Consider the following 17,454-nt stretch of genomic DNA (forward strand, 5'->3'; position numbering starts at 1 on the left):
TGAACACGTTAAAGCGGAAGCGAAAATGATCGGTTTACCTCCGGCCATTGTTGTGTTTTTCCAGCGAGCTCCGGACTCCGATTCCGACGAGTTGCTTTGAGGATCTTCTAAACTCTCGCTCTCACCCTTAGATGGCGTTGGTATTCCGAATGTGTGAATGAGTTTAGGGACCCCAAAACATTTTTTAATTATATTCTCATTGCCATCAATGAGAAAAATCACAATCTCATTATTGTGGGCAATTACTTGATTCTTGGGCATTTATTTGAGCTCGAATTTGGCCATTAATTACTTGGTCAATCTTAATATATATGGACCACAATAAGGGAAAGAATATATATTTTATAGAAATATTCTTACAAGTACATGTTTTATGTCAACTATAAAAATAAATAAATGTAAAAATAAAATCAATAATTATAGGAAAATTAGTTATGAAATTATAATTAAGTTTTCCTTATTCATTTTCGATTCAATGTTTAATTATAGATCCCAATATTTAAACTACTATACTCATAGAATTAACCTTTAGAAAAGCCTCCACTCCCCTAGCAACACACACACCCACGCACAGGGACAAAACCAGGATTCTAGCCTACCTAATATGCAAACTCTGCAGTGGCAACTCTTGAATAGATCTTGAAATGACATGTTATAATAGTGTTATTAAATTCTCATATTTTTATTTATTATTAGTAAGTTTCTATATCTATTATTATTGATGGTTTTAATAAGTACCACCTATACTCACAGCATTCATTCAACGCTGTATATGTATATAATTCTTTTTGTTACCCAAAACAAGAACAAAGTGTTATATACTCTATGCTAAACTCAAAGAGTTGCATTTTTCTATACTCCGACAATGTGCACATATGCACACAATATATCTAGAAGTGAAACTTGAACATATAAATTAAAATAATTTAGTATTATATTTTAAAACATAATAGGCGAGCACAAATCATACTCATAATTTTGTTATCGATCACTTTTACTTGACACGATCCTCTTAACTTCTCATTCATTTTATTCGTCTAAGGTGTTTATTGAGAGTAGAACATGGAAGGAATAGCGATGTGCAACCATTCAGGTACAGTGATACGAATAATAGATGAGCAAGGGACAGAAAGTGTTACTACAACTAACATTTCGAACTCACTTGAAGTAGCAATCCAAATTAATAACGTCGGTTTACTTCAACGTTTGCCTTCTCGTGAGCTATTACAGGACATAAGTAAGATGGACTCTCTCTCTCTCTCTCTCTCTCTCTCTCTCTCTCTCTCTTCTTTTCTCTTTATTTATCGGCTATTTACTGCATTGTTTTGCACGTGCCTTAAGATAAAGCTAGGCAAACTTGGTTTGAAATCAAGTGTTTTTGGCACAAATAGCTCGAATGATTGTGCTAATTTAGTCCCCTTACCTTTTTTTCAGCATTATAATTTTGAACTTATTGGTTTTGTAAATACCCTTTCGGAAAAAAACTTATAAGTAATTAATCCACATCAAACTTATTGTTTGTTAAATATCTAATGTATGGTTGATTATAGTGTTAACTAGTGATTTTATTAACAATAATTAATTGACTGTTTTTTTTTCAAATAACTCCCATCCTTTAATTGTCAATAAGCGGGAATTATTTGGGCGAATTATCAATTAATTGTTGGAATGAAAATAGAATTAATGGCTAGTTAATTATAATTAACCAAACGTTGACTATTATATATGCAAACTTAAAGTTTCTATATTGCGTTATAACTATGAAACCAAAAAAAAAAAAAAATACTTCCATTATTTCATTTATTGTGTTTGTATTACTTATTTTAGTATAAAAAGATGTCTTTTTAGTATTATATTTATTTTTTAATTGATTGTTTAATTTAGTTTAATATCTTATAAATTTGAGTTTTTATTTGAAATAAAAGCTTATTTAAAAGCCAAATGTATTTTCTAAGGTAAATATTCATATATCACTGAATATTTCAGTGACAAAGTCCCGAACTCATATTACTTCATTTTTCACAGAACTAATTAGCTAGCATAATATGACAGGCCTTGAAAACTAGTGTTGTATTTATAGAAACAGTAATCATATTAATTTTTCAGAGGCTGTGAAGGAATTGTGTCTCCCACTCCAAACTGCTGCAATAGATGGTGACTGGGGAACCACTATAAGGATTATAGAGAAGGACCGAAGAACTCTGACCTCCTCGATCTCAACCGGAGGCCAAAATGTCCTCCACCTGGCAGCCGGGACCAAGAACGTGGAATTCGTCGACAAGCTAGTCAACTTGTTGAGCATTGAAGATCTAGAACTCCAGGAAGACAACGGTAACACCGCATTGTGCTACGCTGCCGCGACCGCACCCATCGAGATTGCTGATATATTGATTAACAAAAATCCAAACCTGGTTTCGATCCGCAGCGGCAGTAAAGTCACGCCACTCTACATGGCTGCTTTGTTTGAGAGGCCAGACATGGCTCACTTTCTGTATGGCAAAACTAAAGAGTGTCTTGAAGACATACAACGAAAAGGCATCTTTTTCATTTGCATCGACAATGGTATTTATGGTATGTGTCTTCTAATTTTTTTTTGAACTATTGGATAAATTAGGCAGAATAGCTATTTTTTTAACTAATTGATCAAACCAATAGTTGAGGTGTTAATTAAGCTAATCTTTTACACGGTATAAAAAAATAGACACTAAAGATATAAATGTATACCCATGGCCATGCACATAACTTAATGATATATAGGGGTAGATAAATATTTATCACGTGTATAAATTTGTAGTCAGGGGTAAATATTTTGTAAGATTTGGTAATGTCGAATTTTGTAAATAGCTTGAGCTGTTTTATTAATGTTAGATAAACCTTGGCTACGAAAATTTATTATGCTATGTTAAGGATCCGGTGACTTAACTTACTGAGAGTGATAAGAGTATTTTTCAATTGGTCTTTAAGATAATGATGGATTTTATGAGCATATAATGAAAAGAGATCATTTCTAACCATGCATGTAAATAGTGTGAAATTCCAGCCAAAAAAATGAAAATTATTGTACAATTAACTAATTTAAAGGTGAAATAGGTTTCAGTCACTTCTCTTGTTGCACAATGGTTTTATTTTTGTTGTTCAGATTTACTGGAAACACTGTAAGCTAAGACTGTTTGTTTCAAACTTTGCAGATTTGGTTCTATGATGCTGAATATAATATATCGCCTTATATTTAAAATTATTGATTTTTAGTTAAGAACTTTTGCATCACTCGCCTCATTAAGCTACTCAGTGAGAGTTTCATCACGATGAGTATATTCAAAAATAGCATGACGATTGTAATTTCAGCCATGCATGTCAAAAGTATATAATAAACTAATATGTAGCCAAGGCAAATAATCTTTTTTGGTTGAATACCGATAATCATCAGCTAAGGACACACGCAGTGGTCCCACTTTTTTCAGAATCATGCAAAAACTGTCACGTTACCGGTGACGCCACTGATTCCGACGATTATCATTATTCTATTTGTTTAATTTTATTACCTGAAATATCCCTGGTAACGTAAGACTGTTTGTTGGATATAATTTGCAGATTTAGCTCTGAAAATGCTGAATGATAATCCATCATTGGCTACGGCTAAAGATGACGTAGAAAAGACAGCGTTGCATCACTTGGCGGAAACACCTTCCGCTTTTGCTAATGGACAATCCGAAGGCTGGGCCAAACTTGCAGGCTCATGTAAGTTCGTTAAAAATACACTAAATTTTAAGGTCCCCAAAAGTGTCAAAAATTGAAAAACAATATGATTTTTATTTTACTAAAATACCTCGAAAGATCGAACTAATTGAAAAAATTTATGATTGTATTATCCGTCGTTGCATACGGCCACGGTCAAATGCAACGAATGAAAAAAAATAGACTTTCGAGTGTATTTTGGTCCAAACAATCATATCTTTTTAAATTTGTAACAATTTTGGAATAAAAAGCATTAAGTGTATTTTTTAGTCGTATTCTTAAAATTGATTTTTGTTCTTTACTCACTCTAAGAAATTTCACAACAAAAAATTGATTCTTACAGCACAGTCCAAAGTATTTATTGCAATTAGCGAATCCTTTAACTTTTTTTAAGATTCTAACCAAAGTTTTATTTTATTAACAAAATAGCCCATTAAGCCGAAAAAATTATGTTAACAAAAATAATTAGTTTAATTTACTTCGGTCAGTCCAAAGTAAATTAAATTAATTAAAACAATTAGTTTAATTATATTAAATTAACCAAAAAAATTAATTTAATATATTTTGGCCTTGTGGATTATTTTATAAATAAAATGAAACTTTTTCTATTGGGCTACTGACATAATTGTCCCTATATTTTATTTCCATTATACGATCTCTTACCTACCATAGAGGCCAACGATAGACAATAACCCCCCCCGAACACAGCTTACAACTTTCATCGTACTGTGTTAGGAAAAAAAAATATTATCAAAATAAAGTTTAAGTTTAAACAAACCATGAAACAAGTTAGTTATTTATGTAGCATATTGTAAAAATATATAGGGGAGGATTGTGATTTAGAGTAAAAAATCAAAATGTGTAAATGCAACATTTTATCAAAACAGATATGGTATGTTCTCACTCAAACCACTTTTTTTTCCAGGGTTTAACTTCAAATTCAAAAGAACCTTGAAGCAAACTAGCGCGCTTGATCTCGTGGGACGCCTTTGGGAACAAGTGATATATCTTGGTCATGAGAGAGCTATGGCCCTAATCAGCTCTCCTTCGGAACTATTATTCGATGCCGCAAAGTTGGGAAACTACGAGTTTCTAAAAGTGCTTGTGACGTCTTGGCCAGACTTACTGTGGAAGGTTGATAGAAAAAACCGAACAATCATTCATGTTGCTGTATTGTATCGCCACGCCGATATCTTCAACATGATTCATGACATAGGACCGAAACGAGAGGTTATTACAGGTTTTTATGATGCTAAGGGCAACAATATATTGCATTTAGCTGCGAAGTTACCGCCTCAAAATCGGCTCGAAACCGTTTCGGGAGCGGCTCTTCAAATGCAGAAAGAGTTGTTATGGTTTGAGGTAACACATTTATGAACTCTTCTAATCAAAGCATCGTAACGTTACCGTTAGTTATATACAGTGGCGGAGCCAAAATTAAACTCAAAAGCAGCATATATGGAAAAAAAAAATGTAAGTGAAAGAAATTCAAGTTTTCAAGGGAGGAGTATGCAAAAAATTATTTTAGAGGGACATATATGAAAATATCATATAATTTTAAAGTCTAAAAATAGTATGAAATGCGGGAAAAACAATACTTAAAACAATTTGAATAAAAAAATGTGGGCAAAAATTAGAGTGGATGAAAAGTAGAGAATATTGGTGTATTTTTTGGAAACAGGTTTTCTAGTCAATAATTATATGAAAAGTTGAATGAAATTCATTTTCTTTTTAACACTATACGGGACACTAGTTAAAACTAGAAAATACATAAACCATGGATGCATGACCATTACGTAAAGTACTATGATATCAGATTTTTTTTTTCAACGTTTGAGGTAATAGTGTTTCTATTGCTAACTTGTTTTTTCTTCCTGGACATAACATGAACAGGACGTGAGTAAACTTCTGCAGCCACGCTACAGAAGGCAATTAAACACAGAAAATATGATGCCATCACAGCTATTCAGCAGTGAACACAGGTCGTTGATGAGTGAAGGAGAGAAATGGCTGAAAGAAACGTCACACTCGGGTCTGATCATGTCAACGATAATCACGACCGTCGTGTTCGCGGCGGCATTTAGTTTACCAGGAGGAAACGACAACATAGGACGCCCCAACGATCTTCACTACACATCGTTCTTGGTCTTTGTGCTGTCCGATGGGTTGGCCATGCTATCCTCTGTGGTCGCGTCGCTGAAGTTCTTGACCATCCTCACTTCACGCTACACCGAGTACAAATTCCGCAAGTCCTTACCTCTGAAGCTCATGACCGCATTCTTTGCACTTTTCTTCGCCACCATAGCCATGATGGTCGCTTTCAGCTCCACCATCTCTATCGCCTGCCACACTGGCTTGAGTTGGGTTCCCGCTTTTATCTCTCTCTTTGCTTTTGTTCCAATCACTTTGTTTGCCGTTGCTCAGTTTCCCTTCTGGTTCGACATTTTTATTTCAACATATTAGTCTAGGACCATATTCAAGCCAACTTGAAGAATCTTGTGCTAGATGGAGAGACTATAAGATCATGAACGAGCAAATATATATCTTCAATTTCGACTCTTAGCTTAATTTTGTATACATAGTTTGTTTGGGTGGTTTGGTTCTCCCCCTTTTATGTCCGGTTTCCTTCCTTCCAATGATTTTCGTTAGAAGTTCTTCTATATAATTCGGGTTTCTTTTGAAAACAAAAAAACAGTTTGGTTGGTTACCTATTTTATGAGGTGTTGTTTCGTTATTTGTTGGCATTATTTTTTAGTGCAAGTTGTTTGGAAAGATGTCGGTTGTTATGCTTCTACTTCTGGTGAGACATTTTTCCTCCTGTGTACAGACTTTATTTCAGGCAAGTTTCCAGTGTTGACAGATTGCCTCGCTGGCGACTTCATTGTGAGATATGACGTCTTCATTGTGTGATATTGCCTCGCTGGTGACTTTACTATGAGATATTCGTGTGAGGCTGGGTAAGGAAACTCTAGATACACTTCCAGGCCTGTACAGCTGCTATAAAAGTCGTGCGCTTCCCCGTAACAGCTTCGACGCTTTTGATAAAACAATTAGAGCTCTTAGACGTGCAAGACCGGTGGACTGGGAGGCTTTGTGTTTTGTTGATCGCGGTATATTCTCTCAAACACTATTCCACAAAGATTGAGTGTCTGTGAGAGTCGGGTTTTGTGTTCGCGTGATTGAAGGTTCATGAACAGCTGAAGACTGAAAGTCATCCGAGCACAGGCGGTTGCTCGAAGGGTGGAATTGAGACGGAGCTCAAATTCAGGGGGAGTCCCTGACTAGGTATTCACTGGTGGTAATAGTCTCTAGGTTTTATTGATTTTAAGATTGTAATCATATATAAACCTTGTGTGTACTATTGACTACAAGATAGTGAAATCCTTTCCATTGACAGAGTGCCCCGAGACGTAGGTGTGTTTCACCGAACTGGGTAACCATATCGTGTGTACTTTGTTTATTGCACTGTTTGTTGTTTATCCATAATCTGTGTTCAAGCAAGTTGTCGGACACATTGTCAACACATTGTGTGCGACATCTTGTCTTCGCGACTAATCAGAATTTCAATTGGTATCAGAGCAGGCACCTAGATCTTTTGGTGGTTTCCTGGATTTTTTTTTCTGATTACTAGATATGGATAGTTCCAGAGAGGGAGGTTCAGTCAATCGCCCTCCAGTACTCGATGGAACCAAATATGATTACTGGAAAGCCCGCATGAGCGCCTTTATGAAATCCCTTGACAACAGAACTTGGAAGGCTGTGATACATGGGTGGCAAGCCCCAGTGGCTGTTGATGACAAGGGAGTCCCTACAGGTCCAAAACCCGAGAAGGACTGGACCCCTGTTGAAGATGAGGCAACTCTGGGTAACTCTCGTGCACTCAATGCCATTTTTAACGGAGTTGATAAAATTGTTTTCAGGCTTATAAACACCTGCACAAGTGCCAAAGAAGCCTGTGAAGTTCTTGCTATTGCCTATGAGGGAACCACGAAAGTGCGTGAGCAGAAGCTGCAGTATCTCACAACAAACTTCGAAGCCCTCACTATGCTCGAAGATGAATCAGTTGCTGAGTTCAATGTTCGCATCCGAGACCTTGCTAACGAATCCTACTCTCTGGAGAAACCCATGACCGATGAAGATCTTGTTCGGAAAACTCTGAGGGCTTTAAGTCCAAGATTCAAAATGAAGATCACGGCCATTGAAGAAGTCCATGACCTTAAAACTTTGAAGTTTGATGAACTCATGGGATCTCTCATGACATTTGAGCTTTCTCTGCCCAAAATGGAGAAGAAACACAAAGGAATGGCACTAAAAAGCTCTATTCATGAACAAAAGGATCAGGTATACTCGGATTCTGATAGTGACATTGACGATACTATAGCTATGCTTGCAAGAAATTATAGCAGGGTCATGAAGAGATTCAATCAGATGAATGGGAAGAATGTCTCGCAAGATGTTAAGGACAATTTTCAACAAAGATTCCAGAGGAATGCTAACCCTCACAAGAACAGTAAAAGTAATGAACGCTCTGGAAAAGGCAAAGGTATTCAGTGCCATGAATGTGAAGGTTTCGGATATATTCAAAAGGAGTGTCCTAACTTCCTCAAGAAACAGAAAAATGGGTACAACGCCACTCTGTCGGATGTAGAAGATGAAGATAGCGACACTGACCTGATAAGTAACTTTGTGGCATTTACTGCTTTTATTCATACTCATGAATCTACTAATGAAATTGGTGAATGCTCTCAGAAATATGGTCTAGATGAGGAACTATCTGACGATGCCATGAATGATGCATACAATACTTTGTACACCAAATGGGTTGAGGAGTCCCAGATTCTCGACAAACAGAGTGCTCTTATTCTCACCCTGACTGAAGACAAGGCAAGGCTCCTAGAAACCATTGTGGATCTGTCAGGATGCTGAACTCCGGCACCGACAGTGTTGACAAAATTCTCAACATTGGTAAACCTGTAAAGAACATGAAGGGGCTTGGATATACTCATGGTGCTTCATCATCCCACACTACTTTTGTTCCCCAAAAGCATGCTAGCCAGGTGTCGCGAAACATGCCTCAACCATCTGGTGATGACAAGTTTCAAGATCTACATCAGCGACATCCTTCTGGACCAACCAGGTCTCTTGTCAACAGACCTCGTTGGGTCTACCATCATTGTGGTAGAAGGGGCCATATTCGACTTTTTTGTCGCACCTAAAGTCGCAGCGGATCATTTCATATCAGGTGCGACTTTGTCGCACCTAATAGGTTATTTTAATTAAAAAAATAGAGAGAGGGAGAGAGAGAGAGTGAGATGTAGGCGGCGGCGGGGCGGGGAAGGCTGGTAACGGCCGGCGGGACGGGGGAGGCTAGTCACGGCCGGCGGGGCGCGGGGCGGTGGGCTGGCTGAGAGAGAGAGAAGGTTAGATTGAGAGACGGTGAGACGGAGAGAGAGAGAGAGAGAGAGAGAGAGAGAGAGAGAGAGAGAGAGAGGGGGACGTACCGGAGCGGGCGGCGGGCTGGTCCAGGCGGCGGGGCGGGGGAGGCTAGTCACGGCCGGCGGGACGTAGGGCGGGGGGTTGGCTGAGAGAGACAGAGCGCGGGGCGGGGGAGGCTGGTCATGGCTGGCGGGGCGCGGGGCTGGCTAAGAGAGAGAGAGAGAGAGAGAGAGAGAGAGAGAGAGAGAGAGAGAGAGAGAGAGAGAGAGAGAGAGAGAGAGGGGACGTACCGGAGCGGGCGGCGGACTGGTCCAGGCGGCGGGGCGGGGGAGGCTGGTCACGGTCGGTGGAGCGCGGGGCGGGGGCTGGCTGAGAGAGAGAGAGAGAGTGCGGGGCGGGGCTGGCTGAGAGAGATAGAGCGAATGAGTGAAAGATAAGAAGAGGCTCGGGGTTAAAACCCCTAAAACTATTAGGTGCGACATTGTCGCACCTAATAATCATATTGGGTGCGACTAAGTCGCACCCAATATGAAATCCCAGATCCGAAAAAATTTCGGAGGGATTCGGCGGGGAAGTTTAAATTTGAAAGGTATTAGGTGCGACAAATGTTGCACCTAAAGGTATTAGGTGTGACAAATTCATATTAGGTGCGACATTGTCGCACCGAATAACACTAAACATTAGCGAAATTTTTAGTCATCCGGATGAGTATCCGGTGCGACATGTCGCACCTAATATGGGCTTAGGTGCGAACTATTAGGTGCGACATGTCGCACCTAATACCATTCCGCACCCAATATGTTAATTTGTAGTAGTGACTTTTCCACGCCGACAACCTTCTGCTTGGTTGGAATGGAGAGTAAAAGACACGTCCTACCATGCCAATATTTCCTACACATCTCTGAGTGCGTCCACCGGTAGTGACTGGTACTTCGATAGTGGTTGCTCTCGTCACATGACAGGTGATCATACCTTCCTAACCAACATGAAACCTTACTCTAACTGTCATGTTACCTTCGGAGATGGAGTGAAAGCCAAGATTGTTGGTAAAGGTCAGCTAAACTATCCTGTTATGTCTTGCTTGACCGAGGCTTTGTTGGTAGAAGGTCTTACTGCTAATCTCATCAGTATTAGTCAGCTTTGTGATCTGAATTTACGTGTCAATTTTACTCATGATAAGTGTGTGGTGATAAATAAGGAAAAGGATGAACTTATGCGAGGAACCAGATCTCGTGACAACTGCTACATGTGGTCTCCCGTTCCAAACACTCAGTCCAACAACTGTCTCATGACCAAGGTTGACGAAACAAAGCTGTGGCATCAAAAGCTTGGTCACTTGAATCTCAGGAGCATGCAGAAAATTGTTTCTGAGAAAGCCATTATCGGTGTCCCCAATCTTAAGATTGTTGAAGGAAGTATTTGTGGTGAATGCCAGATTGGGAAATAGGTCAAGAAGTCTCACAAGATGGTGCAACATCTTACCACATCTCGTGTTCTGGAACTCCTCCACATGGATCTGATGGGACCGATGCAGGTCGAAAGTCTTGGAGGAAAGAGATACGTGTTTGTGTGTGTGGATGACTGCTCTAGGTATACTTGGGTTGATTTTATCCGTGAGAAATCTGACACTTTTGCTGTTTTTGAAGCTTTATGTAAGAAGGTTCAAAGAGAAAAAGGAGAAAGCATCGGCAAAGTGGTCAGAATACGGAGTGATCATGGGAGGGAATTTGAGAATATGAGCTTTGCTAAGTTTTGTACTGCAGAAGGGATAGCCCATGAATTCTCAGCTCCCATCACACCACAACAAAACACTAGTACAAAAAAGACCTTTGGGTGCGACTTTTTTCGCACCCAAAAGTCAATTTTCGCACCTAAAGATATCTTTAGGTGCGACTTTTCCGCACCCGAAAGTCCGCACCTAAAAGTCTTAGGTGCGAAAAGTCGCACCCAAAACTCTTGACTTTCGGGTGCGACATTTAGGTGCGACTTTCCGCACCTAAAGTCGCACCTAAAAAGTCACCAAAAATTAAAAAAAAAGTGGCGGCTTTCAGGTTTGTTCTTATCTCCGTCGCCGTTCCTCGCCGCAGATAAGAACAAACCCGAAAGTCGCACACACACATATACACACACACTCACCCCACACACACACGGTCAAACCCAAAATCAAAACAAACGATCCATTGTAAACACAATTTTGAGCATAATTTCAATCTGAGAACACTCCAAATCACCAACAATCATGAAAAAACCCCCAAATCAAACCCTAGAATCCAGAATAAAAATTGGGGGCAGAGGGGCTGGTCGGAGTCTCGGGACTGGTCGGAGGCTCGGGACTGGTCGGAGGGGCTGCAGCGGAGGGGCTGGTCGGAGGGGCTGCGGCGGAGGGGTTGGTCGGAGGGGCTGGTCGGAGGCTGAGAGAGAGAGAGAGAGTGTGTGTGTTAGAGAGAAGGGGGAGAGACAAAGTGAGGATGAGAATCTAAGAGTGAGAGGGAGGGATTACCTAGCCGGAGAGAGATCACGACGACGGAGCTCGGAGTGGTGGCGGCGACGGAGCTCGGAGTGTGGTGGTGGTTGGAGAATTTGTAGGAGAGAAATCGGAGAGAGAGAGAGAGAGGCGAAATGAAATGTTTTGGCTCGGATAGAATGAAAATCGAGCAAAAATTTGATTTATATAAAACTTTGAATTTGGGTGCGACTTTGTCGCACCCAATGACACTTTTGGGTGCGACTTTATCGCACCCAAAGACCCGTGTCAGTACTTTTGGGTGCGACTTTGTCGCACCCAATGATTTTTGTAAAAAGAGTGGGAAAATTTGACCGCGAAAAAATTTGGACATTTGTGTCAGTACTTTTGGGTGCAACTTTGTCACACCCAATGATTTTTGTAAAAAGAGGGGGAAAATTTGACCGCGAAAAAATTTGGACATTTGGGTGCGACAAAATGACACTTTTGGGTGCGAAAAGTCGCACCCAATGACACCTTTGGGTGCGGATTTCCGCACCCAATGATATTTTAACAAAAAAGAGGGGGAAAGTTGGCCGCTAAAATGTTTTCAGTCTATGGGTGCGACTATGTCGCACCTAATAGTTTTGATAGACTTTTGGGTGCGAAAAGTCGCACCCAAAGTTAAAAAAATCAGCGAAAATTTTCATATGCTTGTTTGAGTTTTGGGTGCGAAAAGTCGCACCTGAAAGCCTTATTTGGTGCGAATTTTGGGTGCGAAAAGTCGCACTCGAATGTCTTCCGCACCGGAAAACAGTATTTGTAGTAGTGAAATGGAATTGTAGAAAGGAAAAATCGAACCCTTCAAGAAATGGCCAGAGTGATGATGTTGGCCAAAGACATTCCAGCACATTTTTGGGTTGAAGCTCTCAATACTGCTTGCCATATTCATAATAGAGTCACTATTTGTCCAGGTACTTCTATCACTCACTATGAAATATGGAGGGGGAGAAAACCAAATGTGAAATACTTCCATGTCTTTGGTTCTGTTTGTTATATCCTTGCCGACAGGGATCCTCGACGTAAATTTGATCTTAAAAGTGATGAAGGTATATTTATTTTGTACTCTAGAAATAGCCGAGCCTATCGTGTCTTTAACAAATGCACTAAGTCTATGATGAAATCCATAAATGTGGTGGTAAACGATGATCGTGATGTTTCTAAAAGTACTAATGATGAAGATGAAGTTTTTCCTAGTAACACAGATGTCAGGACAGATGCTGAGAACTCTTTGGACGACATCTCTTCTGGAAACCCTAATGTCAGGACGGATGCTGACGACAAAGTGAGTGACATTGTTCCTGATGAGGGATCTCCTCCTGTGATTGAACGAAGAATCCCTTCCAGAAGAATTCCGAAAAATCATCCTGTCCATGAGGTGATTGGTGAGATTAGTGAAGGAATGAGGACTTTCCCAAAACCCCCTGTAAACTATCGGGAAATGATTGGTAATCTTTGCTTTGTCTCTAAGATTGAACCTAAAAATGTGAATGAGGCTATTGATGATGAATACTGGGTGAATGCTATGCAAGAGGAACTTGTTCAGTTCGAAAGAAATGAAGTCTGGGAACTAGTTCCTAAACCTGACAATGTGAATGTCATTGGAACTAAGTGGATATTTAAAAAGAAATCGGATGAGCATGGCAATATAACTCAAAACAAAGCGAGACTTGTGGCGCAGGGTTATACACAGGTGGAAGGCGTAGACTTTGATGAAACCTTTGCCCCTGTTGCGAGACTTGAAGCCATCAGACTCTTGCTTGGCATCTCCTGTCATCTGCACTTCAAACTTTTCTAGATGGATGTTAAAAGTGCCTTTCTCAATGGGTACTTGAATGAAGAAGTCTATGTGGCTCAACCTAAAGGCTTTGTAGATCCCAGCTCACCACAACATGTCTACAAACTCAGAAAAGCTCTCTACGGCCTTAAGCAGGCTCCTCGGGCATGGTATGAAAGACTAACTCAGTTCCTTGTGCAGAATGGTTATACCAGAGGTGGCATTGATAATATCGTCTTTGGAGGAATGTCGAACAAGATGGTGGATCTTTTTGTTCGACAAATGTAGTCTGAATTTGAAATGAGTATGGTTGGTGAGCTTAATTATTTTCTGGGCTTTCAGATCAGGCAAATGAATGATGGTATTTTTATCTCCCAAAGTAAGTATGCTAAAAACTTAGTGAAGAAGTTTGGCTTGGAAAAATCTTCTCACAAGCGGACCCCCGCCGCTACTCATATTAAACTTATTAAGGTTGAGCATGGAGAATCTGTTGATCAAAGCCTATACAGGAGTATCATTGGTAGTCTCCTCTACCTCACTGCCAGCCGACCAGACATAGCCTACTCTATAGGTGTGTGTGCTCGATATCAAGCTAATCCCAGAGCTAGCCATCTGGCTCAGGCCAAGCGAATCATAAGCACGGTTGGTAGAAGAAGTACCTCTGGTGGATGTTTCTACCTTGGAAACAATCTCATCTCCTGGTTCAGCAAGAAGCAGAACTGCATTTCCTTGTCCACAGCTGAGGCTGAATACATCGTTGTAGGGAGCAGTTGCACTCAGCTCTTCTGGATGAAACAGATGCTTACTGAATATAATGTTGGACAAGATGTCATGACATTATTCTGCGACGATATTAGTGCCATCAACATCTCAAAGAATCCAGTTCAACACAGTAAGACCAAGCATATTGAGATCAGACATCACTTCATTCGAGATCTTGTGGAAGATAAAAAGATCAAACTCGAATATATCCACACCAAAAAACAGCTCACAGATATTTTCACTAAGGCTTTGGATGCTAACCGGTTTGAAAATCTTAGATCCTCTCCAGGATTGTGTGTGATTGAGCAATAGCAATTACTGTTTTTTGGAGGAAGTTTTTGTTTTATCCTCTGTGTTGTCAAAGCTGATACTTCTCTGATTTTTGTTCGCATATGTTTCGTGAAAATTTTCTCATGGGCCCATTTTTCTGGTTGGCCCATTCGACTGAATTGTCGGGCTAAAATGCCACTTGTTCTTTTCTTGGGCCTAAGACGGACCTTGGCCCATCCCTTGCTATGACATCGTTTTACTCCTTGCCATGCTCTCTTACATGCAGAGAATTACGTTTTCGAGAAAAACTGGGAAGTTACCTATTTCCTTTTTTCTTAATTTCTCACATTGTTCTTCGCCCCTCTTTCACACTATCTCCTTTATTTGCGATTTCACCCCTCACGACGGTTATCTGTGTGACAGTTTTGTTCAAATTCCTTTCAAAATGGTCGAGACTAGAAGTGGGATCAGCACTACCATTCCTCTCAAGAAAGAGAAGACCGCGATGAAGGCGAAAGATGTTAAATCAAAGGGGCCTGGGCTGTAGAGTAATAGACACGGAGTCAGGGTTCGAGGGTTGCGATCCAATAAACGTGCCGATGGTCAAGCCAGAGGTGCGATTACTGGGTCAATTCCTCCTAAGAATCCCTCACTCTCCGCCGCGAGAAATGCCATGCTCAAGAAAGCCTCTCTCTCGATCACTGATATTACTGGAGAAGTAAGCTCCAGCAGTTCTTCTGAAGAAGGAAGAAAAGATGACGCTGCTCCCGAAGAAGAAATTCTCACTGGTAGGTCTCCCATTGAGAGCCATCACGAAGTTGTGCAAGGTAACCCTGAAACCTCTTTTCTCCCTAATGAAAACCCTAGGGACAGTGAAATGTTGAATTCTCTCATCCATGAACAAGAGCCTCCTCCAGTTGATGTCATTGATGGCATTTTGGGTTTGAGTGGAGATGTCGCGAAAGATGTTCCAACATCTTCTTCTCAGAGGCAAGAGAAGAAGACTGATCAGGTTCAGGATAATGGGGAGTATATTCTTGCCTCTCTGAAAGAGAAGGTCCAGAAAGATGACGACGTCTGTATTGCCACTCTTCTGTCAGAGAAGAGAAAGAAGAAGAGGAAGAAGATGGATGAAAGTATGTCTACAGTTCATGAACAGGAGAAAAGGAAGAAGAAAAAGGTAAAGATGAGATTGAACAAGAAGAAGCTGAAGGCAAAATCTGCTGAGGAAAATGTTCCTGATGTTCTGTAGGATATGGAGGAGGAAGAGGAAGCTGCTCGTCTGGAGATCGTGTCCCTCACCTCCAGGAAATCTGTTGGGGGTCAAAAGCTTCCTAAAGGTGTTCCCACCGCTCCTCTGGATAATATCTCCTTTCATGAGGAAGATCGTGTCAGAAAGTGGAGGTATGTCTATCAAAGAACTGTTTTTCCGGAAAAGGAAGTGTCTAAGGAAGCCCTGAAAATTGACGTGATCATGGAACTCCTGTACGATGCTCAACTCGTCAAAACTATCTCTGGGATCAGGCCTTATTACCCAAAACTGGTGAAAGAGTGTATTGTGAATTTGTCCTCTGAAATTGACCAGCCTCATCACCCTGAGTTTGGGAAAGTCTATGTTCGTGGCCACTGCTTTGATGTCTCCTCTAGTGCGATCAATGATTTTCTGGGACGAGGGAAAATTGTCACTGTCGATCGGCTTCCCTCCCTGGATGTGATTGCCAAAGAGCTCACAAACGACGAGAAGAAGACTTGGCCCTCTAAGGGTTCCCTGCCCTCCTCAGATCTTTCTGCAAAATATTCTGTTCTGTACAGAATTGGGACTGCTAATTGGGCTCCTTCCTCTCATGGCTCAAGCATCAAGTCCGACCTGGCATGCCTCATTTATCAGATTGGTACTCGGGCGTCTTTCGACTTTGGGGAGTTCGTGTTCAACCACCTAGCCAAGCATGCTAAGTCCTATGCTGTGAAGCTTCCTATTGGCTCCCCTTCTCTCCTATCTGGTATGTTGGTGGCTCAGAAGAGGGACTTACTAAGGGCTGATGAAATTGTTGGTAAACCTCCCAGTGAACTTTCCTTCAGTCCTAAGTTATTTGAGGGAAAACATGCCAGAGATCTTGCTATGCCTTCTTTCGCAACTTCTGTCGCCCTTGGTCGAACCATCAAGATTGCTCCACTTTCGGAAAATGCCAAGAGTGATATTCTCAAAGGCCTGTTCGAAGAAGTTGCTGCGCTCAAGGAAATCATTGACATTTATTCTCGAAGGAAGACCGCATGTGAACGTCTTATCTCTGTCATGACTCCCTCTTCTACCATTGATGGTGCAACTACCTCTCGGCCAAGTCACACTGTAAGTCCTGATGACCACACAGATGATGAAGATACAGACGATGATGTCATCAGCGAATCCAAGGACTCTGAAGGTCAAGCCAATGATGTTATAATCCCTCTAGTTGATGTTTTATTTGATCTGGTCTGTAACATCTAACTTCTTTTTAGACATCTCTCTGTTGGTCTTTCGCTACTGTTCTTTGTGTTTCAAACTGTTTTCTGGTTGGTTTGTAAGACAACTTTGATGGTTAATGTACTTCTGTTTGTTTGAGTACTCATCTTTTCAGCCTGCTTTTGTTCCTCCCTATCTATTTTGGACGTTCATTAACTTTGGTATTCTTTTGAGGCAATCAGGGGGAGAGGCGTCATGAGGTCATTTATTTTGACTCTCCTCTTCTGCTCATGACGCTTGAATGAGAACTGGTCCTGGAAGTGCTTGCCTAAAAAATAGCCAAAGGGGGAGATTGTTGTTTCGTTATTTGTTGGCATTATTTTTTAGTGCAAGTTGTTTGGAAAGATGCCGGTTGTTATGCTTCTACTTCTAGTGAGACATCTTTCCTCCTGTGTACAGACTTTATTTCAGGCAAGTTTCCAATGTTGACAGATTGCCTCGCTGGCGACTTCATTGTGAGATATGGCGTCT

At 40.7% G+C, this 17,454-nt stretch overlaps 2 protein-coding genes across 2 annotated transcripts; both read left to right on the top strand.

Annotated features, from left to right (window-relative positions):
* Window positions 1–1,683: 1,683 nt before the first annotated feature.
* LOC149383270 (uncharacterized) lies at window positions 1,684–6,198 on the top strand. The gene is made up of 5 exons (XM_089627731.1): window positions 1,684–1,690; window positions 2,107–2,571; window positions 3,592–3,738; window positions 4,661–5,097; window positions 5,629–6,198. Exons 1-5 carry the CDS (start codon window positions 1,684–1,686, stop codon window positions 6,196–6,198), a joined length of 1,626 nt encoding a protein of 541 aa, XP_089483857.1.
* Window positions 6,199–15,738: 9,540 nt separating this feature from the next.
* On the top strand, window positions 15,739–16,968 carry LOC149383271 (uncharacterized). Its single transcript, XM_089627732.1, has one exon. It carries the CDS (start codon window positions 15,739–15,741, stop codon window positions 16,966–16,968), a length of 1,230 nt encoding a protein of 409 aa, XP_089483858.1.
* The last annotated feature ends 486 nt before the right edge of the window (window positions 16,969–17,454 follow it).

The sequence above is a fragment of the Urtica dioica genome, chromosome 10, assembly GCF_054948205.1.
Source record: "Urtica dioica subsp. dioica isolate 48M chromosome 10, U.dioica_male_clone48M_v1_H2, whole genome shotgun sequence".
Taxonomy (NCBI): Eukaryota; Viridiplantae; Streptophyta; class Magnoliopsida; order Rosales; family Urticaceae; genus Urtica; species Urtica dioica.